Source organism: Procambarus clarkii, chromosome 31, assembly GCF_040958095.1.
Source record: "Procambarus clarkii isolate CNS0578487 chromosome 31, FALCON_Pclarkii_2.0, whole genome shotgun sequence".
NCBI lineage: Eukaryota > Metazoa > Arthropoda > Malacostraca > Decapoda > Cambaridae > Procambarus > Procambarus clarkii.
Genome location: NC_091180.1, coordinates 22812524 through 22838935, shown reverse-complemented (window position 1 = coordinate 22838935; position 26412 = coordinate 22812524). Strand labels below are relative to the sequence as shown.

Sequence of the window (26412 nt, the reverse complement as noted above, 5' to 3'; positions counted from 1 at the left end):
TATTGTCTCCTAACATTACCAAAGGCAATATAATCGATCCCATTCACTCCCGAATATTATAAACGTTTATTTAGGAAATAGTAATGAATGATGGAAGTAATTTACTCTTTAAGGGATTAGGTGGCGTTTACGGTGAATATAAGCCAAGGATAATGAATATATCTACTCATTGACTACTGAAGTATATTTCATAGTTACCGTGAAGGATAGTTACCACTTTAGAAATATGTATTTAGTTTAAAATACAATAATGTAGCAATATATCAGGGGTATACCTCGCGTAACTAGGAAATATGCGTGAACTACCTAATATATCATGGCTAGATAGCCTCTAACAGCAGAAGGAGATAGAGGATAATAGTAGTAGTAATGTGTATGAGGCGACACCTGCCTCTGAGGCACACACACGACCATCCTCAGTCGAGGCCTTAGAGCTTGTGGACTATGTCGCGCTGTGCCTAATTCTATAGTGAAATGGCGTTATTACCGAGGTTCTTCGTGTTGCTTCTCTTGCTGGTGTGGACGGACGTGAGGGGTAAGTGATAAAGACAAGAGAAAGGCGGGAAAAGGGGAATTGCTGTGGAGGAATATAAGAGGTAGAAAGAGGACTGGGGCTCTGCGTACCGTGCTTGACCAAAACAATGATTTTTTTGTCATTTTAAATTTTTTGGTAATGCAGGTGGTCCCTTGGATACTTTGGCCAGCCTTAATGGGGGAGGTGGTAAATTGTGAACTTTGTATAGGCGTGTAGAGAAGGAAAAGTATGTGGATATAGTTGTTTGGAAGTATACATAGTTGAAGTTACCACCCCGCCCCTTGTTTCGTATACCTCCCCCCCCCCCCGTCCCCTCCATTCCAAGGATGGGTTGGGCTGGTGTGTCAGCCTATTTCCTTATTATCTCTTAATCTCCTAAGACGGGAGGGACCATGAATAGTCAAACTGGAATGATTTGTACAAGTGGTGTTTGAGCTGCTTCGTAGCCTATACTGGTACAGGGGAGGGTGATGGTATTGAAAGTTTGTATAGGTCGTTTTATCAGATTGAATAATTATTTAATCTGATACAACAGCTTTCCATAAAATTATTCTCCTCAAACAGTGGGCTGTGCGTGTTTCTGGATGTGCCAATCTTTTGATTCGTGGGACCTTGTATTATTCCCAACAAAATGTATTTCAATCTTGCTGTGTCAAATAGTTTTGTGAAGAAATCTCTAAAAAATTATTCCAAAATTTTTTCACGGAACTTAATTTACTTCATAATGAATACTAAGTTTTCTGTTTCTTTAATTATATGTAACCTCGTAACGATATTTTGTCTATTTGGCCGGAGAGTTAACGTTAATGATTGTAGTTGTAACTCTTATATCTGGCCTTAACACCATGACTTTGTACATTAAAACGCATTTAGTAATCTAAATGAAGTAACGCAGTAAGGCAGCCAATTTAAGCTGGCCGAGGTGCAGATTAATGTACCAGCCTTCAGGCAGTTAGAGGACGGGCATTAAACGATCTCTTTATCAAGGAAATAATCTTGACTACACACTAAGCCAAATGTACTCGCCTAGTTGTCCTTTCGGGGGGTGAGCTTCGACTCTGGTCCCACCTGTTAAGTGTTAATCTGGTGTATAGGTTCCTGAGTCTATTGGGCTCTTGTCTACATTTGAAACTGTGTATGGAGTCGGCCTCATCACTTCCAAATGCATTCCATTTAACTACCGACATTGAAAAAATGTTTCTAACGTTTGTGGCTCATTTGGGTACTCGGTTTCAACCTGTTATTTTATTGGTAGGAATCGTCTTTTCGTGTCGTAAGGCTTAATTCCGGTACTTTCTCCTTTACCTCACAGCTCTGGGATAGCCTGGTTCCATACCTTTGAACTTTTTCAAACTTCCTTTTGTACTCTCCTAGTTCTGTTTGCGGGGGTCGAGCTCTGGCTCACTGGGCCCGCCTCTCAACTGTAAATTCTCGTCCACCTCCCCCCCCCCAAGAAGCAGCCCGTAGCAGCTGTCTAACTCCCAGGTACCTATTTACTGTTAGGTGAACAGGTTTATCAGGGTGAAAGAAACTGCCCATTTGTTTCCGCCTCTGCCGGGGATCGAACCCGGACTGTCCTAGGAATTCCGAGCGCTGTCCACTCAGCCGTCAGGCCACCTTGCAGGTGTTTTGAGTAGAGATGGACTCCACGCTGGCGACGCATGCTCCTGTGTTGATCTGACATACGAGATATAAAAAAGATACTGAATGATTCCTTACGCATGTGTCTAAAGACAGTTCTTAAGTTAGCAAGCCTCGCACATACCGCTGATATCCTTTTGTCGTGGGCTTCAGGGGCCAGGTCTGGCGTGATAAACATCCAGATCTTGTCTCTGGCGTGATAAACATCCAGATCTTGTCTCTTGCTGTCCTCCTGTCTAATAATTTTAACATCCTTGTTATAAAATATGGTGTGTGGGGCTTCTATGGGGAACTGGTACTATTAAGGGGTAAGGGTAGTTAGAAGACAGTATCAAATATGGGAGAGCTAAAAGGCCCGGCCCCCAAAATAAACTATCCACAGTAGTAATAACTTGCTACTAGACCAAATATGTTAGTCTAAGGGTTGATCAATGCACTCCCACTCAGGAAGAAGGGATACTCTGTAATTCATGTACTTATTTATTAACCCCTTAACAACCCCCCCATATACACTCACACCAATAACAATAATAATAACTTTACCACACTACCTTACGTTAAAAGCCTTGGTCCACATAGGCAGGATACAAGGTTTACACTAATAACAAGCTAGGGTAAAGTACTACTGGATAAGCACTGAAGCTGGATGCAGCTTAGGGTAGTGAGACCCCACGTGGTACCCTAACACAAAACACAACACTTAGGGTTACCCCAAACACTGGCAACTACTACCCCCAGGTCTCGCCAATCGTTACTACCAGAGTAGGTACACTTAGAAATCATACAATACTTAACTTAATGGTACAGGAACTTAAGGTAAGGGAAATAAGTAAGAGGAGAAGGGAGGAGATTAGGGGGTGCAGCCACAGAGTAGGTCTCGTCCGCACGAACGCCAGCCAGAGAAGAACCTCCTAGCGACCAGCTAGGCCTCCCATGTCGTGGTGCCGGAAGGAGCCTAATTGATCGTGCAGCTAAGCACATTAAAGATCTTCCCCTATGCAACGTATTGTTACTTTACAAATGATTAGAAAGTATTAGTAAGCAAAGTTGGTGCCTATGTTATTATTTAATAATCAACCCCCAGCTCAGTCTTTAAATGCTCTTTGAGAAACAATAATAGTCTTACGTCTGGCAGGGAAGATACAAACAATTGCCATTCGTGATGCACTCAACTGTACTACCAGAAAGTTTAATAGCTCAATTTTGACCTCTGGTTTCCACTGGAGAACCCAGGGTCGTAACAATCGTCAGCAAACATTGAGAGGAACGAGTTTATAGCCTTTGGAAGATCATTTGCATATACAGTATCAGAAACAGGATACAGAACTCCGGTGGTGACATCATGCCATTTAATGACTATGGTTTCCATTTATTAACACTGACTTTATTAATTAATCATTTATGCATCTCATAACCATTCTGAGGGCAATGGTGGAATGAGCTATCATTATTATACCTGGAGAGGGTTCTGGGAGTTCTACTGCCTGAGCTCAATTACGTTATTAGCTCGAGTTTTTGTGGATATATTCATAATGCTTCCAAAAGTCTAGTGCAGGTTCATATAATCTAAGGTAGCTGCATAATTGTAGATGTACTTAAATGTTAAAAAATGGGGTCAGGGTCGACGTAAAGTAATTTGGACCAACAGGCTGTTATTTGGAGCGGCCCACAGGCCCAAATTATATCCACCACCTTGCTGGCCCGGTACACAAGCTTTACCCATCAATGACCGAGCAATTTTTCTTCCTATCGTAGCACAGATCATTCTAAACTAGTTGCTTTGGAGTGTACTAGCGTTCAAAAGACTACATTTATTCAGAATAGCGTAGAGTAGGCCGGATATGTGCATGATTGACATGTACACATGGAAGAGATTTTCATACAAATGATTCTTAAAAATAGTCCAAAGTAGGACTAGACAATATATTCAAATTATAATGGTTGAAGTTTAGAACAGATAGAACAATAATGGTTCTGAAATTAAGTGTGCAGATTTGCGGGGGAATTTTATCAAAGTAATTTTGATAGAACAAATACATAGGCAAGGCTATTTAAATATTAGCGACTTGGCATACTCCACTAGGCTTTAGTTCTCGCCTATACACTAGGCTAACTGGAGTAGGCGTGTATTTATCACACGTACAGGTGTGTACTCTCTTGCACATCTTCATATGTATACACGCAGCCTACTCGGTCTCGTGTGAAGACCAGCATAGGGGATGTGCACGCGCGCACTTGACACGTGTTCGAATATGCATTTACACCAAAGCACGCTGCAAGTGTACTCTAGTATTTGCAATTTTTTCAATTGGCCGTGTTATATTCTATTGTTGGTGGTTGCTGCACAAGAGTAAATACATAAGCTGTAGGTTATACATGTATACATATTATACTAATGAAGTTATGTCATAAGCGAAGTTTGCTACAAGTGTGGTATGGACTAATTATAGGTAATTGACCTAAGTGCAGGTGCTAATACCAGACAATAGATGGTAATTGGCTTTGTAGATAATCGTACAATTTAAATTTTTGTACTTTGGTACTAAAAACTGTTGAAAGACGTGTCATGAAATCTGGGATACTTTAATTGATCATAACCAGGCATTTTAATGACATTTAAGTTTTTTATTCATTATAGCTGCATAAATAAGCTATACTTCTATACGGTATAGGCTATACTTTTTGTTAACATGCGCTCTTAAATTCACCAGAGGGCGTCAAGCGTGGGATAAGAGTTGGTCCCTCAATTGAAAACCTGCCATATGAGGGAGGATTGGCGGGGCTTGAGCCGCATTCTCTAAGGGGGTGGGAAATTGGGGGTGACGTGGTATACTCGCCTAGTTGTGCTTGCGGGGGTTGAACTCTGGCTCTTTGGGCTCTTTCAACCGTCAATCAACTGCAGTACAGTTTCCCGAGCCTACTGGGCTCTTATCATATCTATATTTAAAACTGTATGGAATCGGCCTCTACAACATCACTGCCTAATGCAGTCTACTTGTTAACTGCTGACACTGGTAGGGTATTAAAGTTTTCTAACGTCCCTGTGGCTCATTTTGTGCCCCACATGTGTCCCCTTGTTCGCGTACCACCCGCGTTAAAAAGTTTATCCTTATCTACCCTGTCAGTTCCTGAGAATTTTGTATATTGTAACCCTTACTCTTGTCTTAGTGTCGTGAGGTGCATTTCACGCAGCCTTTCCTCGTAACTCGTGCCTCTTAGTTCTGGGACTAGCCTAGTGGCATATCTCTGAACTTTTTCCAGCTTCGTCTCGTGCTTGACAAGGTACAGGCTCTATGCTGGGGCCGAGTGGTGTGCGGGTGTATTGATGGACATAACCGAGGGGAGGGGGGTAATATTAATTAATAGGGTGTCGAGAGCATCAACACGGGACAGTACACGAAATAATGGGTGTGGGTTGGATGAGTTTGGATTTGGGGAAAGACCTGGGAGAGTGCTGGTTCGGTGGCGGGGTTGTTGGTTTATTGAACCAATTGACGCGTGCCGTGGTCCCTTGATTGTTTCGGGCGTGGATTGGACTGAGATTGGGTGATTTTAGGTGGGAGCTGCCTCGTGTGGACCGGTGGGCCTTCTGCAGTTGCCTTTGTGTTCTTAGGTCCTTCAGCTATATCTTGCTCTTGTTGGCCACATTTGGATTGTGCGGTTCAATTTTGGTTGTCATGCTATAGAATGGATATAAATTCATTAGAACGCGTCCGGCGTGGGATGACTGTTCAGTAAATTAGAAGCCTGTCATACGAAGGAAGATGGACAAAGCTTGAATTGCATTAATTCTCTGGAGTTTAGGGGTGGGGGGAACGCGAAGAATTGGGTGGCATGATAGAGGTGTAAAAGTGGATGAATGGACATAGCAAGGGGGATATTCGTAGGGTATTAAAAGTATCAACACAAAACAGAACACGAAAAGATGGGTATAAATTGGATCAGTTTAGATTTAGGAAAGACTTGGGTAAATACTGGTTCGGTAACAGGGTTGTTGATTTGTGGAACAAATTGCCGCGTAACGTGGTGGAGGTGGGGTCCCTCGATTGTTTTAAACGTGGGTTGGACACTTATATGAGTGGGATTGGGTGGTTATAGATAGGAGCTGCCTCGTATGGGCCAATAGGCCTTCTGCAGTTGCCTTTGTTATGTTCGTATGTTCTTAAATTTGCAGATACAAAAATAGGAAATTAACACGGAAGAAGACTCGCTCTTCAAGTTTTATCTAAATAGGGTTTTGAAATGATCAAAAGATTGGCAGATGCAGTTTATCATCCATCCTTGCCCTGTCTCTATCAATTGTTAAAAAAATAAACCCATCCCTCCCACTGTCCACTACTGACCGACCAACACTTCACACATCCGGGAACACCGGAAACAACCATGCGTCAGCAACCTCTTGACAATATGTTCAACAGTCGGCACGTTGCCCTTGCTGTAAGACTTGCCGAGATGCCAGACACATTAGAACATAAGAATGAAGGCAACTTCAGAAGGCCTATTGACCCATACGAGGCGGCTCCCATTTATATAAGAACATAAGAACATAAGAACAAAGGTAACTGCAGAAGCTATATAGCTAAGATATAGCTATATCTTGCTCTAGTTAGGCCCCATTTAGATTATGCAGTTCAGTTTTGGTCGCCATATTATAGAATGGATATAAATTCACTTGAACGTGTCCAGCGTAGGATGACTAAGTTAATTCCCCAAATTAGAAATCTTTCATATGAAGAAAGATTAACAAAGCTTAAGTTGCATTCACTGGAAAGGCGAAGAGTTAGGGGTGACATGATAGAGGTTTACAAGTGGATGAATGGACATAACCGGGGGGATATTAATAGGGTATTAAAAGTATCAACACAGGACAGAACACGAAACAATGGATATAAATTGGATAAGTTTAGATTTAGGAAAGACTTGGGTAAATACTGGTTCAGTAACAGGGTTGTTGATTTGTGGAACCAATTGCCGCGTAACGTGGTGGAGGTGGGGTCCCTCGATTGTTTCAAGCACGGGTTGGACAAGTATATGAGTGGGATTGGGTGGTTATAGAATAGGAGCTGCCTCGTATGGGCCAATAGGCCTTCTGCAGTTACCTTTGTTCTTATGTTCTTATGTTCTTATGTGATTGGCTGATGGTTGAACAGCATTAGGGCCGGCACAACTTATGACTCGTCAGTCCTGACAACAGCTAATAAGGCGGCTAATTCATTAAGTCAACACTTTACTGTTGAGTCAGACATGTTCTGCAGTGTCCATTCTATAGGACATGTAAGCCATTCTCGTGAATGACTTGCCAGTGATGTTCCTATGTGTACATATTGTTGAAAAATGTGTAAATGCTAAACTGTGTAGTTAGTATAGTTTAACAACTTTTTAAGTCTACAGATCGCTCTGATCCCAATTATTCAAGGTTATTAGACCCATTTGTATGTAACTTGACTCAACAAGGATAGCCACACGTACACAGACTATTTGGTACCTTGGTTCCCTTAAACTTATACCGTCTTTTAATTCTGGCCACATTAATTTTTATTTTCACTTTTCCACTTGCAGAAGTTCATGCAAACTGTGTGATTCCGTTCTTGATGCGAGGCTCATGGTTCAGCTTTGAGAAGGGGCGCAACACTATCACTGACATAGACAACACAGTTATGTCTGGTGTGGGCCAATGTGTTGCTCTAAAGGTCTACCGTAATGACTACAAGGCTCTTCTCTTCCGTGATGGTGAATGCTACTTTTGCATCCGCTTCCACATCCGCACTGTCAACGTTCTGGAGAAGAGTGCGAGTAAGTTGAAGTAGGGTGTGGTAGGATGTATAAACAGTTCATATAAACTGGAGTAGAAATTTTAAGTTTAAGATACTAACTTGCCTATCAGGGTACAAAGGGGTAGGACAAGGGGCTTGAAACAAGGGGGAAATATTTTTAATATTGTACAATAGTTTTATTTTTTTAGTATTTTCAAATCTTTTATCAATAACTTGATGAATTACACACAGCTTTCCTAGTATTATCTAAAATATCTTCACTGTAGTAAAAACTTCTAATTGTTGCTTTCAGCTGGGTGTAAAACCTTCCCACCAAACTTCAAGCCGTCACTGGAGGAGGCATGTGCCGAGCTTGACAAGAACCAGGGTCTTATTACAATGTTCAATGAGAATTATGTTCCGAAGAACTGCCGCTCTGCCATTGAGGGTGTCTGGCAGTTCGCCTACCAAAACAGATTTAGGTTAGCATATGTAAATTTTTAACTCTTCTAGTCAAGATTAGGGTTGATTAAGGGACCACAAGTCAATTGTCATTTTGTCTATACAGGTATTACATCTTTTTATATTGCTATTTTAAACCAGAGATTTTAGCAACATTTTTTCCTTTATTTGAAAGAAATTGGTCAACTCTTAAGGGTTTTATATGTACAGTACTGTATTTTAGTTGTAAGAAAATCTTGCAATAATGGCAAGTTGCCATGTTTTGTATTTTTTTCAGTGCAAATTATAATCAGATTATCTAAAGTCATTGGAAAAGTATTTTCAGTTATAAAAAAAAATTAAATAGATATTGAAGATTTATCAAGCTGCATATTTGATGGAAAAATTACTCTCAAAATGTCAACTTGTAGTTTTGTTTAATTTTCATCCATTTTGATGAATATTTAAAATACACAATTTGACAGGTTTTACATTTGTTTGAGGCTTTTTTTTATTTTAAATTTTTTAGGTAAAAAAATTATAAAAATCATAAATGTTTGGAAACAAATTTGTATTTTTGTATATACTGTAGAAACCATAGAGCTATCTTATTCCCAATGATACCATCAAAATGACTGCAGTAAAATTTGGAAACTTGAAATATTTAATTTTATTTTAACTTCTGCTTTAGACATTGTTCCATATATGGATCTGCAAACTGTACACAAATACTTGTCTCTAATAGGCAGTGTACAATGCCTTGACTACCTTCTTGTCTAGATTCTTGAAAGTTATTCAGAGGCCTGTCAGCCTACCATATAGTAATGTGATTGCCTCTGGAGACAAAAGATTTAAATTCTTCTTGATACTTTTACTTTTCACATTAGAACCTAAAGCCCAGCATTTACACCATCTAATAAATATGTTTATTCGGGTAAAAGTACATGCATAAAAGATCTATGCCTGAGAGCATTGTAGTATTTGACAATATAACATTACACATCTACAGTGTGCAATGTTCTGTTGTCAGATCTTCTGAAGTGTTACAATTTGTTTATGGCTTGTGTATTTTGACAGTTTCACCGGAGAGTGCAACAATCCCGAGGCAAAGATCCAGTCGTGCCAAGAACCGGGAAACCAGTTCCTCATTGCCAACCAGAAGTTCAACATAACGTATAGAAAGTGTGAGGGAATCAAGGAGTCCTTCACTGGCAGTGAGTAGCACTTTATGTACCTGGGGATTAAAAGAGCTTGGTGTAACGGCTTCAATGAGAGCTTGTAATATAAATCATTGCATTTTACCCTGCTCTCATTCACAAGGTAAATGCAAATTATCACCTGCTCCAGGCATCAATGTACCAGAATATTTCAAAGTACAGTATAGTAAATGTCCAACAGGACTAGGTAAGGTTTATACGGTATTTATGCTCATTGGCCTGTATAGCCTCTGATGCAGATTTTCCCTGTGCCAGTCTCGTGTAACAGGGATCCCAGCAGCTCTGCAGAGAACATGTCCCCCAGCATCTCCAAGGGGTGGTGTGATAGAATGTAGAGCTCGGGTGATGAGCCTCTGCAACCACTTTGCAATTATTAATTACACACACACACACACACACACACACACACACACACACACACACACACACACACACGCGCGCTTCCTGTTCCCAACAAACTAAACATCCTAGCTCTGTTGCTTCCGAATCTAAAAATGTCTACTCGGATAATGCTTCACAGTATCATGTTTTAATCTTGGATCCTTTGGCTCTTGTTTGATTTTCCTTCAGATTTAATTCCCATATTTTGGTAAACATTTTTGGCAAACATAATAAATTTATAGTTCTTGGTAACATAGGTGGTATGGAACTAAATACTTTAGCACAAGCCTTAATTTGGGTAAGTATAGTACTGTACATTTAACCCTCTTCAGGTTTACAGATTCAGAAAATGTTGGTTAATTTTGGTAAAGTTAGACATTTATACTGGTATGTTCATATGCATCAGATTGTGTGGTGCTCACACAGGTTCTTTTTAATGTGAAAATTGTTAAATGTCTTAAATTTCATCACCCCATCAGTCACTCCTTCATAAACTCACTATTAAGACAGTATCTTCCACACAGCAAGGGAATTTTCCTGCCTGGGTGACTGGTTTATTGGGAAGAACCACTTCTTTGCGGTGGCCAACACGAAGGAATCTCGAAAGGACGAGAAGTATCGCTGCTTCGTCAGGAACAGAGATGATGACTTGTACATGGGCCACTCAATCACTCCAGAATGCTCAGTCCTCAAGACGCCAGAGAACAGCCCCTTCAGATTTCGTATGACCCCTGGTGAGTAAGGAGGACTGTGGGGAGGTATGATAAGGAGTTGAAGGAAGGTGAACACATTACAAAGAAAACTAGGGAATGTGTGATGAAAGGGAACGAATATAATCACTTAATAACACATCCTTTCCCTCTTTCCTTCATCTAGTTATTGGATATTTTTATGTAATAAGTGTAAACTTTGATACATTATAAATAATTTTTAAGAATTTTGTGTAAATGGAACTACAAAATGTTTACTTTTAATATTTAAGCTCCATGAGATTTTTTATTCTATGTAAAATACATTAGTCTTTTTGGCACCGAAATCTCTCTATAAAATAATCAATGATATTGAAATGTATCCCTTTTGCATAAACTCTTAACCCTAATTGAGCATTTAAGAGTTTAACTGTGTGAATTACTTGAGCTGTTTTAATGATTGGTATGTAATGCCAGCTTTTATTAACCTAAACCTTTTTTGTTCAGTTTTGTTAGTGTTACTTTGTTTCATTTGCTAGTGTTTAAAAGTATGTTATGTTGTGTATGAAAGTGTGTAAAGTAGATTTCCTGTATGATCATGTTTGATCATGGAAAAATAGGCTTTCACCTAAAGCCTCTGTTCACCTAGCCATAAATAGGTACCTGGGAGTTAGGCAACTCTTGTAGGGTTGCATCCTGGGAAGGGCCAGTAGTTTGACCTGGGGGGGAGGGGAACCTTGATAAAAGCCTAAAGCATATACATTACTAGTCAAAAGTGAGATGCTAGTCAAAAATATCCCCGCTGCCTTCTCGAGCGGGCGCATACTCGTGAGAAAAAAAACATGGTCTTATGGGTGAAATTGTAGACAAAAGTATGTGCCAGATACATGCCATGGTGTGCATGCTCCCTGGAACCACACAGCTGGGGAGCTTAGTTGCCCCTGGGCATTCATAGTGAGAGGTTGTGTTGCAAGTCTTGCTCTGGCACCTTGCCATGTCTTCTTGCAGGTAACAATGGTGTTGGTGGTATTACATTATTGTCGCTTATCAAGGAGCTAAACAAAGAAACCATTGGCGATCATTGCTTTAAAGGAAGCAGGCTACCAAAGTAAGGAAATAAATTAATTGTTGGGTGTAACGTCAACATGGAGTATAGAGTTTCCACGGAGGAAATAATAGCGATGAGCCATCACAGAAACATTGGTCTGGTCATCCCAGGAAGGTTTAGTGAACATTCTAAAACATTCACTGGAGAATACCTTTCATGTTACAGCAAGCATAGACCTTGAAGTCATTCTGAGACTGCCAGACCGATGTTTCTTTGGGGTGCCATCACTGTTTTCCCCACGGAAATGCGCACATTACTTCATGTTGTGGCACCACCCAACAATCTTAACTTTATTAGCCTGCTTTCTTTAAAGCAATGATCTCACCAATGGTTTATTTGCTTAGGTCCTTGGTAGGTGCCATAATAAGTCACACCACATGAACTGCTAATAAGTGCAAAAAACAATGGTTGGCCAAAGAGTAAGATGCAGCACATAACTCATAGTGACAGCTAAGAGGCCACTGTTTCTGGCATTGTGGTTGCTCTAGAGAGCTAAAGCCCATCGTGATGTTATGTAGCCATTGCATACTTTTTCAAATCTTTCACCCACAATACCATTTATTTTTTCCCATAATTATTTACCGCCTTGAGCAGAGTCACACATACTTTTGACTAGTACTGGATAAAAATATATACTCAGGCTTCCTGGCTCTAACAAAGCTAATTATACTTGTAAATGCTATCAAATGAACCATACAAAATAAGATAAACAAATAAAACAAACCTTTAGAATAATAACAATAAAAGCTAGACATTAAAAGTCATTATAATGTTTAGAACCTTAACAGTTGGCTAATGTTGCATTTAACAATGTAATATTAAAATAAGATGGTTGTAATTTCCAAAATTAGTGTAACTGCTGATTTACAAAATTAAATTGTATACCATTACTTTGACTGTCAAATCTGAAACCCAGTGGTTGGACTGTATCCTTTCACTCTCACATTGAAACACAACCTACCATAAGAGCCCCCTCCCTGTAGTCTTGACCATTAACTTCACTTCCCAGCATATGGCTTGATCAGTGTTCATCTTTGCCACGGTTTCCCGTTCCCACCTTACTGCTATAATACAATGTGTATCTAATATCAACATTGTTTCCTCTGTCCATCATTAGGTGTGCATAATTCTGTAGATTATAAAATCATACCCCACCTGCCCATTGCAAAGCTTGTCATGACCTGTCACACATTATCAAAGCATCCTTTCCACAGTCAAACAAGAGACGGTGATCCCTGGTTGCCTGCTGCCCAAGAATTTTAGTGGGGAGTGGATGAACACTGCTCACACAGAGGCAGACGTGTTCATCAACCAGACGCATGTAATAGAGACGACCTACCCTGATGAGGGCCGCTTCAGGAGGACCATTTATGTGTGTAGACAACAACGGGACAACAGGTTCATGATGGCCAGGCTCAATATTGATGGCTGGTACGTGCTGGGGAGACAGGTAGAGGGTGGGTGGCTGCAGTGCCGTCTTAACGCATGGGGGCGCTGGGCCCAGGGGTCCCATGCTGCTATATTGTTCATGAGAGTTCTCTAGTTAGTGGACAATTATAATTACTTGACTCGTATTGGAAATGCCTGGCATTCAAATCCCATTTCAAATTATATTTAAGAAATTTATGCATAAGTATCTGATGGTAATCTTGCACTTTAGCAGACAGGTGGGGCCCACCAACAAGGTAGGGGCCTAAATGCATTACTTTGCCCTGGCCATACAATGTTAAGACCCATATCTCCATCTAGCTGTGTGTGGGTGGAAAGATGGGTTGAGGGTGGGTGTCATGATTATACGTCTTAATTCCTCAACATATTAATGAATTAACATTTTTAGAAGACTAAATAATTTTTTTTTTTCTTGCGCACAGGGGTGTAAATGGCCTCAGTGTCATGCTGTACTTCATTACACACAGAAATCACAATTTTTTATTTTTCAATTCACAAATTGTGATTTCTGTATGTAATGAAGTAAGGGCAAAGAGGTAGAACGGCCTATTGACATAGCTAGAGTGCATGGGGGAATTGTGTAAAATCCTGGTTCGTGTCTTGGAGAGGCTGCAGGATCCAAGTAAATTCAGTAGAATTTCTGGTTGCAATTCATATACTGTACCATGTTGTAGCTCAGTCGATTAAGGCAGCGTCTGGGATGCTCTTGGACGTAGGTTTGAATCCTCGTCACAGCCCTTGTGGATTTGTTCATTTGGTGCCTCCAGACTCCTGGTGTATTTGGGTAGATCCCAGGTTAAACAATCTTTAGCATATAATGGTCTATAGATTAAGGTGTGCATCTGGGGGTTACCCAGGATGCTAGTCAAATACCCCATCTAGCCCCAAAGATTTTAAAGGTTCCTATCACAAACTAATTTCCCATTGAAGGCTTAGTACAGAAAAGTATAAATTGGTGCTCACTTTTCCTGGTTAGCCCATTTTATCCTTGACAATGATAAATTTCATGCTTGTGTCCGCAGCCAGAAGGATTACGTGTGCTTTGAGTTCGTGCCTCGCCATCACAACATAATACGATTCCGCAAGGGTTTGGAAATGATTAGGGAGGACTTTTCCACTGTCTGCTCGTACCTCCAGTTCAAGAGTGGTAGGGAGTGGAGATATGACCTTTTGCTAGGTAAGTTGGGTATGGATTGCTATTTAAATTTTATTAATTTATTCTTGGTAAATGTAAAAATGTGCCATTATGGCTCTCGCATGCTGGTGAGAGCCTATGTCTTGCACAGTGACTGAAACCTTTGCATAGCCCAGGACTGGCCCGAGTACTTTGAGGTCCTTAATCTTTTTTTTTTTTTTTTTTTTTTATTTGTCAAACAAAACTCATACCCAGTTAGTTGTCAAGAATTACTACTGTAAATTCACCGTTACTTTCATTGTGGTATAGTGTTGGGAAGCTAATTTACAAATTGGATGCTTCCTGGAAAGTTTTTTAAAGATTGTATGAAGGATCACAGTTGTGATATTCTATTAAATGGGTTTATAGTAACTTGCTTTGTGAAAGTTAGAGATGTAGATAATCTCTGGGTAACTACCTAGTGAGGGTTTATTACCAATCACAGGAGAAAACTTTGTAATGCTTTAAAATGTGTTGAGCCTTTTCTGTAACAGGCAAAGGTAAGCTTTCTTGTGAAAGTATTTTATATTATCTCGAGCTTTGTACAGTACTAAGTTTTTAAAGATGTTACTTCTTGGCATAAAATAATGGGAAAAGCTTGCTTAAAACATCAATAAACAGAATGACTGTACTGTATCTCTACTTAATGTATTGATAAATCAATGTTGAAGTTGAAAATAAAAGTTTGATATTTCAGCAATATAATTTCATCTAGAAATTATATTCAAAGTACACAAATCTTGGGAGCATGTGCACTATATAGTTCATAAAAAACCTAGAATATTGATTGTTAAATCTAATACCATATTACAATTTATAAAGGTACTCATTGACAGAATAGAGTACTACATGGTCCATGCATGACATACTTGAGAGTAATTTTCAAATTTTCCTCAAATGAATATGGAATATGAACTAGTAGTCTAAGAACTCTCCAGAATTACAGTAGAGTATTGACAATTAACTGGGAATTTTCAGATCCTGAAAGTAATGCCTACAGCATTATTTAATGTTGGCACCTCAGTGGTCTTTTCATAGATTGGTTTAATTAAATATCTAGTTTGTAGCTTGTTAATCCTTATATTAGACCATATAGAGTACCATTGTTTTCTTAATAAATCTAGCAATTTTTTCATTACCATTTTATTGTTAAATTAATGTTCATGAGGGTACTATTACTAACTTCATCGCTGTCCACCAGCCAAGGACCCTGTACCTGTCAAGTGTCCTGTTGCGGGTAAATTTAACTTTACACAAAAGGGCGAGCTGCTGTTTGAGACGAGGATCCTCGGGGGTGTCACAAAGTCTCCCTGGGATCACATCTACTGCAGGGAAAACATCTCTGATCTCTCCGTCTGTGACCGTGACCAGAAAGAGATGTGGATAGATGCTCATTACTGTATCAGCGTGGATGCTTATGGCAGACATATCGATATTTATAGTACGTATATGGGTTTCCTGGTGGAGTGGGGGTGATGCTAGTACCTGGTGGTGGCTGCAGTAACTACTTAATTTAATCACTTGTGTGAAGCTTTTAAAGTTTTTTTTTTTTTTTTTATACACTAATGCATTTAAGTATTTTGTGCAACTGGTGTGCTGAACTTATGGGTTATGTGTCTTTGCTCTATTTTCAAGATTTTGTATAATTTCCATTAAAATTCTTTGCTTTGGGTGAACTTTTCTTTGCATAAGGTTCATGCATTTTGGTAATTTTTAATTTTATACTGGCATTTTCATAAGCAACATTCCAATATTTTGAAAGATAATCTTTCACTTCATCTCTAACCGTCTTATGGCTATTTACATCATTACCACTGCTTCTTGATAGTGCAGTAGAGGCAAATGCAATAGTTATCATAAAACTGATGTCACAATGTGATTAAATACTTAAAATTTGCATTTTCCTTGCACCACTAAAAAAGCTCTGCAGATGGTAATAATGTTGAGCTTGTTACTCTTATGATGAGTCCAGTAATTGACTGTCTAATCTCCATGTGGCACCATTTCTACCAATTCGATGCATGTTTTATTTTACCTGTTGGCTCTAAATAGTGTGTGTGGTTTTTTTACCAAGTATTAGAAAAGACATTAAGCTACTGTACTTAAGATTCAATCTTTGAAGCATTATCTTTGGGTTCACTTGAAGTCTTGTCTGTGTGGACGTTGCATTTAATATAATCGTATTGCCCTTCAAATTGTCCCATTTTTCTTCATTGTAAACCTGGTAATTTGGCTCTCCTTCCCCTCCCCCTATATATTTCCTTTGTTAATTTCTTGATTGTCAATCTTCTTGTTTGCTTAATTTTCTGTCCATCCTCTGCCTCTCCCCCCCCATCCTGCTCACATCAGCCAAGGACCTCGAGTGCCCCTTCGTGGGCAAGTATAACTTCACGCAGGCAAGTAACCTACCTTTTGTCATAAAACTACTCTTGAGAGGTCACTGTGGCACCCTCGACCTAATATCTACTGCAGGAATAGAGGTGGACAAATGTGTGTCTGGATCAGTATGGCAAACGTGTTGATATTGAAATATCTATTTCCAGGGCACCACAGATGATCACATCTATATAAACAATAGAAATCACTCATTTCATGTTGTCTTTTTCTGCAAAATTAATGCTTATGATGCAGTACTGTCTATGCTCATTAATCCAAATCACTTGAGGCCTAAAACTCCCCCCAACTTGAGGTAGCCGAACATTTGACGCAACCAAATTTCTGACAACGAATGCTTAAAAGTAACAATTTGCAATTTTTTCTATCAACATATTTACCTGGCCACTCCTGCCATTTATCCAGCCACAGCCACCATTTATAATTAATTTTGTCAGGGGACAGGCAGTGTATAATATACCCTTTAGGATTGTATCGATGTGCCCTTCCCTCCCCAAGGTTGAACTACTGACCCTCTTATTTACTGCTAGGTAAACAGGGGCATTAGGCAATAGGAATGTGCCCAATCATTTTTATCCTGCCTGGAATTTGAACCCATTACTCCCAAGTGAGTGGAGAATGAAGCTAACTGTACTACCAGGACCTAGCCACAATGTGTGTAACCTTGGCTAAACTACCAAAAAGTGAGGAACTCGAGTGCAAATTCATTTGTTACTGGAATTGGATGACCGAGCTTTTGCAGTAATGTCCTCTGTGTTGCCTCTGGCTTGGTCAACTTTGCTGGCTAGCTATTTTTGCATTGCCTTTTAGATTTTGTTTTGTCGCTCTGAATTTGACTTGTCTTGTATAGGTTCACAGCCTCCTAGATTAAGATTTTTAATATAATTAAAAAATATATATTAAAGGTTCTTGCCCTTTGTACTATGGCGTATGAAGATTGAAATTGGTTGTACATTGAAAATGCTTTTCTAATATATTCAAACTGTCTTGGGAATGGCTTGTTGACCACTTTGTTAGGTCACGCTTGCATGCTTGTATATACACAATGCTGTTAACGTCTAATTGGCTTGCTGCAGCTTCCAGAGTGATCCTACCTATGACTAATTGAGGCAGTATGGCTTTGTCTGCCTGTTTCTTCTTATTTGGGTAAGTTTTTCTTGCTTTGTCTTACTTTCTTTGCATGTATATCATGCATGCATAATTATGTATTAAAAATCAATTTGCTGTTTCAAAATGTCAGTCAAAAGATATTGAAAGTAACTGCTTTAAAATTTAATTTGTAACACTTGCCGACACCAACAGCTGATCCGGACTACAAGCTCAAATGTGCAGGCTACTGGCGGGAAAACCTGAAGTCCTACCTCATCACCTATGATGAACTGGACCCTTTCTCAAAGTACAGATGCTGGGTGAGTACAAGGCGTGGTGCTGGGCCTTGGGTATTGGAGCTGGGGTTGTGGTGCTGGGCTGGGAATAGCAGATTTGTGCTGGGGAGGGGAGGGGGGGGGGGGGGTGGGTATGGTGGCTAAGCACAGTATAGGACAAAAGGCTTCACAAAAATGTTAACAGGGATGAATAGAGGAATATAGAGCATTATTTTTTTAATGTAAGAGCTGCTAGCAAGTATGATAGTGGGAGGCAAAGCCATTTGGTTTAAAATGGTTATGAAACACAGCCAGGAGTCCTTGCTCCAGATGAGCATTAGATAAGGGGCAGGGCTCCACATGTCTGCCTTCTGCTACTTTTATCAACTCCACACCATTGGCATCAGATCCTATCATTATTATAAATGTCTATTAATTTGAAACGAGTCATATTGCAATACAAACATATTAAAATTTTAACTTAATTTTACAATGTGGTCACTACTTTAATTTTAAAATTTAACTTTTGGGAAAGTTTTGTTACCAGATGACTGTTAATCTAGGCGTAAAAAAGAACGTTAAGATTTAGTATGGTGCATCCTGGGGAAAAGGCAGTTATTAACCTAGGTTATTGTTCTGGTCATGTCCACAACAATGTGGCAAACCATAAAGCTAACATGTTTAGTATTAAATTAGTATTTTATTGGAAGCATTTTGTTTTATTCAACATTTCACAAGTTGAATATCGGATGCAGTACTGCATTCTTATCTAGTCATTATTACACTAGATACTTTTGGTAATTTATTGTTCCAAGATTTTACAAGGGCAATACAGTTTATAGTTTCTGGATTTAATATGGCAGGTGTAACCCCTCTCATTTAAAATGTTTCATATTTTGCACGTAGCTTATAATTTCTCTGGCAAAAAAAGATTAACAAAATGGTGTAATTGTTTATCTTAGAGCTATCTTGAAATGTCATTGGGGCATACTAAAATATATAATCACTGTTCAAATCTATTGCATTAATCCATCTATTTACCAAAGATCAATTATCTTTAATTAAAAAACTTGTCCACTTTTACTCTAAGCAAGCCATTATCTTCCTGAAGGAGGTTTCTTGTACCTCAGGTTTACCAAAGGGCTGACTTGAACAAGATCTTGATGTCGGAGAGCGTTGGGCCTGCTTGCAACCTGCAGCAAACTGTTCAGGGTATAGGTAATGGAGCAGCAGTCACCCTTGAAATGGTCGAGTACGAGAGAGAACGTGAGTAAATTTGTTGGTTAAGGAGTAACGTGTGCAAGTATATAATTGAAAGAACAAATCCACAAGGGCCGTGACGAGAGGGGGGGGGGGGGGCAAACTGCTGGTTAGCAAAGGTGCCCGGCTTGCCTCTGAGTCATACCAGGCTGTGCCAGGCCCTTGGGGGTATGAAGAGGTGGCAGGACTGATGTAGATGTATACTTCCAGTGCAGAGGCATTGAAGGGAAAAGGCAGTTCCACTGTTATGCATGAGATTCACATGACACATTCCCTCCTTGTGCATTTTTACAGGTGCTCCTTGTATGTTTGAGTATTTTGGTCATTTGACCACTAGTTAAAAAATAATTTCCATTACTTCACATCTTTCATGTATACTTTCATCAGTAAATGTGGTAGAAATATTTATTATCTATTTATAATAGATTACCAGAGGGCAGTTCCCAAAATGAGTCCTTGGGTAAGCATTTTATTTTTGACAGTATAATTTTTTTTCTCAAACAAGGCAAATGAATGTAAACTAAGTTTATTTTTATCACCTGTGCTTCATACACTACATAAACACTAACCATAATGGGTTGCATGGGTTTCTTGCAATGATACCATAAAATTAATGAACATTGTTTAAAGTACCATATTGTTTGAATGTGAAATGTTAAGATACAATATTCATATCTGTTTAACTCTCCAAAAACACACAAGCTAGTCCTAGTTGCACATATATAAAACATGGCTACTTGCATACTGGTATTATCAACAGTCAAAATTTACCAACTTATGTTTCAGATGACCGCTGCCCCATGCACTTCGACGATGGCGCCAATCCCTGGAAGGAGCCGGGTTCTAGTGTACATATCTTTCAGTTCAAAGCTGGCACAGAGTACTTCAGTGCCTCTGTCCTCACCACAGTCCTTGCCTTCTTTGTCAGTTGGCTACTCTCCTTGAGGACCTGAGGTTTAGTGGTTTGAAGAAAATAATTGATCGATAGTGCACTAAAAACAGGATCTTGTGGAATGGTAAGATGTTGAAAGACGCTGTTGTATAATTTTACTGTAATTTGCCAAGAGTGAAGGAAGCCATATTCTAATGAGCAGAAATGCAGGTGGTTATGCAAGTAGAATGAAGCTGTAGTTTTTTAAAAGGAATATAATGGCTTGAATGTAAATAATGAAAAGGATACAAGCTACTGTAATGTAATAGCTCGATAATCCGAATTCTGGTAACCCGAATAATTGGGTAATTGGAATAGATTAGTTTTTGGCTGCTAAACTGAAATAAAAATCTGGGTTATTGATTTCTGCTAAACAAAAACATGAATAAATTAGAATTATTTTAATATTTGGAAGTTTCAGGTTTAAAATATGACAAACTCGAATCGAATGGTGGTAGGCTGCATATGATTTGGATTATAGATACAGTAGTAGACAGTAGATGATGATAGTGTTGAAACATCAAAGTTTCAGTAAAGAAATCCACACGAATGCTGTTCAGACCAAACGGGGGAAGGGTGTTGGTAGGCAAGTGTTAGGAACATTCAAGGAATTACTCTTCAAAAAAAATGTTAACTTTCACCCACATAAAAAGTAGTTGGCGTGTAAATAGTGGTAGGGTACCTAGCAAATCTATACCACCTGCCAGATTTCTTCAGGTATCACTAATGCTGTTGCCTAACCTTCCCTTTTTAGCTGATCTCAAACCACTCGCTACCGCTACCCCGTGATCTTCCTCTCATCTCCCACAGATCTCTACTGCCCCACAGATCTCTACTGCAACCCTTCCTACTGTTTGGTCATGAACTAAAATGAGAAGTGCCACCTATGCATTTTTGTCCCCCTTAAAGCTTCAAAGTTAGGAAACTAAGAATTGTATCAGAACTAATCATTTTACAAGTGACTGAATCATTCCTACTAAACAGTGAACGTTGGAATTGGTCTAAAACTTTAGACTAGTGTGTGTGCGCCACTGCAAGAAATTTCTGGACCGTCCAGGGTCATGTATATTGCCTGAACTGTGGACCATCTAGCTTGAATCATGAACTGCTCAAGCTGACACATCTGCAATACCTTCAGGTAGTTGCCTTAAATAATTTTTTTTTAAATGAGGGTACAGTTAGATCTCCAAAATTAGTCACATGGTTCCCTACTCAATCCATATTTTTGAATGTTCTAAATAAATGCCCATAATTTTAGTTTTCACTAATTTCGTTATGGCAAGTGATAAAATATTCAAAATTTTGTAGTGTAACCAATGATTGTATGCATATAAATAATTATGCTAAAAAAATAACCATTTTATATCAAGACTGGTAAGAGGCAGCAAAGTGATTACTGGCATATGTCCCATCTAACTTTTGCATCAACCCAGAACTGGTCATATAAGTTTTTGTCCCATGGTTTGTCATTCTTTTAGATAGACTGCAACTGTGCTATGCTATGTAAATCACTTTAGCAGATTCCTTCAAATCCCCCCCCCCCCAAATACTTAAGTTTCTAACAACTCTGCCTTTTTTATTCATGTTAAGGAAGTTCCTTATAATCTTTGCTGGAATATCATTATTTTTTTGCTGATTATAACTCGAATACTGCAATATATTTAAAGAAAAGTCTGAAAATGCTTATGTAATGAGATGTTTCACATCACACTTGCACGAAGAATAAGCAATTCATATGCATGTACTTTGTGTTTGAATATACACACAATCATGGGCTCTTGTACAATTTGTCGTATACAAGAATAAGACTTGCAAAACTAAGAATGCAATTTTTTGAATATTTATTGTGAAGAAGAATGTAACTTGTCAAAATATTTTTTTCTTCAACAAATAAGTTTGAGGCGGTGATCTGCTAGGTGAATTTGGCCAGTTTCTTGGAAGCATTATATGGAGGTCCAGCTTTTGGAGGTCACACTGTACATACTGTCAGGAGTAAGAACACAAGCTGCTCAAACTAAAAGTTATGTAAGGTTTATAGTATTTGTAGATTTGTAACATAAGATTTATATAAGATTTAAATTTAGATTCCTCATGTTAAAAAGAAAATGCAATGTTGTATTTTTCAAATGTATTAGTTTGAAAGCCAAAGTTCACTGAATAACATATTTTGCAGATTTGTATGTGTAAAGGAAGTAGTCATGTTGGTTATGACTTGGAGTCCTTGCTGAAATACTATATGGTCATTACTTAAATATAAACATTCCCAGTGTGTCTAGTGTGTATATATATAGATTATTATTCCTTTGCAAGAGTTTAACATTAAAGGTTAACAATATCAGTACTAGTAGTAATGCCAAAGGCTCGAGACTGATTGATCTCGGTTCTGTAATGACCGTTTTACTGCTACACATACCAGTTAGAGGGGGAAAATACAGCAGTTTCAGAATTTGTCCTACTACAATTTTGTTTACAGGTTTTAGGGTTTAAAACTAACGAACTGACCATTATTCTATGGATGGCAAATTTAAATATATTAAATGTTTTGTCTGCTTAAGACATGTTAGAAAGTAGTAACCCTTAGAGAGCGGTTCATAAATGGTTGATTCACAGGGTAATGTGGTCATCCTGTGAAGATTAATAAAATATTTTGGGTTTTGCATGTATGATGCAAATATGGATATAATAGGTCTGAATGCAATGGAGTTCACACTGACCCATGGAAAAAAATCCTACCATTTCATGGTACAAATATGGTTATCACGAATGTTACTAGGGAAATGCGGTTATCATACGATTCAAACAATTATTGTCTGGGTTTTACGTGCATGATGCAGATAGATACTGTAAAGTGCTCTGTGGGTCTAAATATAGTGACAAGACAATCATTGAAACATCAGAATAAATCGGGAAGTGTCACAAAATTGAGCAGCGGGCGTCGACACGCCCAGCTCCACCCAGTGAAATGATAAATATTCACTTACAGTATTTGTTTCTTGTATTCTTATTGTATTTGTTTCTTGTATTCTACATACAAATTAATAATTCTATAATGTCTATAGTTTCCCCCCCCCCATAGGCTGGTATGACCATTTCTCCATAGCCGCTATCCAAGGGTTAAGGGGGCAAGGGCTCCAGATTTTAAAAAAATGCATTAAATGAAAACTAGTTCAATTTCAATCAAACTTTTTTGACTAGTTGTATATGAAAAGGGTTTCATCTGGTCCAAGTCTCAGCATCATAGCATAAATAGGAAAGGAGAAAAAAAAGTGAAGTGCCAAAATTATTCCAAAATGGTCAAATACAATTATCAAACACAAGTGTCAACTGAAATCATATCTATGGCTCGGCTATCACAATAGCATATATTAAAAAAATATTAGTTTTTATTAGAAAATTTTTTAACTTAATTTTTATTAGAAAAATAATTAAGTTAAAAAAATTATATTTTTGTTTTCTTTTCTTTTTTATTGGATGATTTGCATGAAACTTGTACACCTGACTGCACATAAGCCTATCTGCAAAGGTGCCAATTTTGGAGAAAACTGGTTGTCAGCCTCGGCCACAGATGGCAGCACCTTAGACTTATTATTTTCTTATTTATTTTCAATATTTTTAACTAACATAAACGTTGAAATAACTATCATTTTTTATTCAATTTACATGAAACTTACACCTTATATGTAGTTTCTCTAAAATCCCAAGTTAGTGTTTTTTTCCTAAGTTCATTTATTGATATTATAATAGCAATAAACATGACATATTTGCATAATTTTTTAGGGGAACTTTGAATATTTGTATTAGGAAAACTAAAGATGTTTTGGAAACTCCCTAACTCCGGATTCTTTATTATATGCTAATGTGTCAGAAAAGTGTCATAGAATGATTATATCTGAAAGGTGTGTTTGTTTATTTACACTTGAAAATGTGTAAAATTCGTTGAAAAAAAATAAAATAACAAATCTCTCTTCTGTTTATGCTGCAGTACTGAAACTTGGAATAATTGCAGCCCTTTTCATATACAACTAGTAAAAAAATATTGGTTGACATTGAACAACTTTCATGAAACCATGCCCATACCCCCATTCTTGTCCGAGGAGAAAACTTTAGCCCGGTATAAGGGTAATTACAGGTACAACTGCCTTGGGGAATACATGTATATATTTATATCTAGCTTCCTTTACATTGTATAGGAAATTCATCTTATTTTTTAACTTGCACATGTCACAAATTACTGTAGGGAAGATGCCCTTGCACTTTCATTAGAGTAATTAAACATTTAAAATGTTACTGCCTGTGCAAGATTTGGAAGACTTGGTTTTCAAACAATTAGGACAAGACAGTTTTCTCATCTAGGATAAAAAAAAATAATTCTGTATATAGATACCTTATAAACAAATGTTTGTATACTTGGGCAGCAAGCATTCCTTTAAGTATATTTTGTTTAAGATTACATTGCTGGCATTTTCTCTTTTCTTACTCTCTGAATTAAGAAAATAGAAGCATAGAAATCTTATAGTAAAAGATCAGCAATGTGCTCACATTTAACCAGATGTATAACATATACATGTCTCGATTTAATTGGTGAAAATTGCACGTTACAAATATCCTGCCTTGAAAGTATGACAACATGGACAACTTGAGTTGCCAAAAAGTGGTAAAGACATGCTAGCCAAGACAAAGTCTTTAATAAAAGTTTGAGTGAAGACCTTCTACAGGTGTGATGGATAATGTCCAAACATCAACAGCTAGTGGGAAGGAGCAGGGTTATAGTGCCATAATGTTGACAGTTGGTCCTAATGGTCACACTAACTTGTCTCCAGCTTTCAACTTGTCTACCTCTCTGTAGTAATTTGGCATGGTTGAAAACTATGCGCACAAGCTGTTCCCCAAAATCGATGTTGTTCCAAATTGTTAAAATTCTGGGTGAATTGAACATGCATGCAGTCATAAGTAGAGGCAAAATATATACATTGGCCAAATAAGGGCTGGGTAAGTCATGCATCCAATATAATCTTTTTGAGTATACACAGAGCTTGGATTAAGTTTGTTAATTCCTTAGTGTTGTCGGGTATTAAACAAATCCACAAGGGCCATGACAAATCCTCGTCATGGCCCTTGGATTTGTTCATTGATGCATCACGCTATTGTGATTTCTGTGTGTAAGGTATTAAAATATATTTGCTGGTTAAAACAAAGCTCGACTGTGACCTCAATTTCCTTAGTCTGTAGACCTTGACCTTCAAACCTAAACAGATATCCTCGCTAAGAAAAATGGTTTGTCTTGGCTTGAACTATTGTCTGTCACAAAAATATTAGACTGAATACACAGGTGTACTCGAGGAGGGATACAAATACAGTACAAGGATATTGTCACAATGTACTTAAATTTCTAATGACCAAATGGTTTGTTTTGGTGTCTTATTTAAATAGTGCCTAAAAGTTTTTGTACAATATTGTTGAAACCATAATTATATCTTATGCAAGTATTGCATTGTTACACATTCCCATATTATATATATTATAATTTCAATATATACTAACACTAGATCATGTAAAATATAATAATTCAAATGATGGTTGTGTGTATCCCGTTGAATGTATAGCCAGTAAGGGAACATACAATTTATTACCATGCAACCATACCCTTGATATATCTGCAACTAGTTCAGTATGTAATGTAATATGGCAGTTCCTTGGAATCTTCTTTCCATGTAATTATTCACCGCTTTAAAATGTTTTGTATGTTTGTAACGATTTTAGTAATTTTGATACAGCCTCAAATGATTTCTTAAAGATTTTGACTTGTTCTTCATAACAGGAACATTTGTGTATGCATTCCACTTTGCAATTTTTGTAAACGCTCAAAAAAAAAACTCGATATTGGATCCTGACTAGCTTGCATTGCATGCAATGCTGGTGAAGGCTTTACAAAAAGAAATATTCCGTCCTGCAGGTGATAATTATTTTAGATTAAATAAACTTGTATTAATATGTAATCTTTTATTCCTACAAATAATTACTGGTAATAGAAATGTTGTTCAAATATGACTATGATGTACGATGTACGATGATGTA

The 26412-nt window shown here is 38.1% G+C and overlaps 1 protein-coding gene across 1 annotated transcript; it reads left to right on the top strand.

Moving 5' to 3' along the window:
* The first annotated feature begins 389 nt into the window (after positions 1-389).
* Positions 390-26328, top strand: udt (protein undicht). Its single transcript, XM_045743348.2, has 11 exons — positions 390-535; positions 7736-7969; positions 8243-8411; positions 9448-9584; positions 10493-10702; positions 12980-13196; positions 14237-14391; positions 15590-15829; positions 18085-18191; positions 19277-19412; positions 20193-26328. The coding sequence occupies exons 1-11, from the start codon at positions 475-477 to the stop codon at positions 20357-20359; spliced, it is 1833 nt and encodes a 610-aa protein (XP_045599304.1). The 5' UTR covers positions 390-474; the 3' UTR covers positions 20360-26328.
* Positions 26329-26412: the final 84 nt, after the last annotated feature.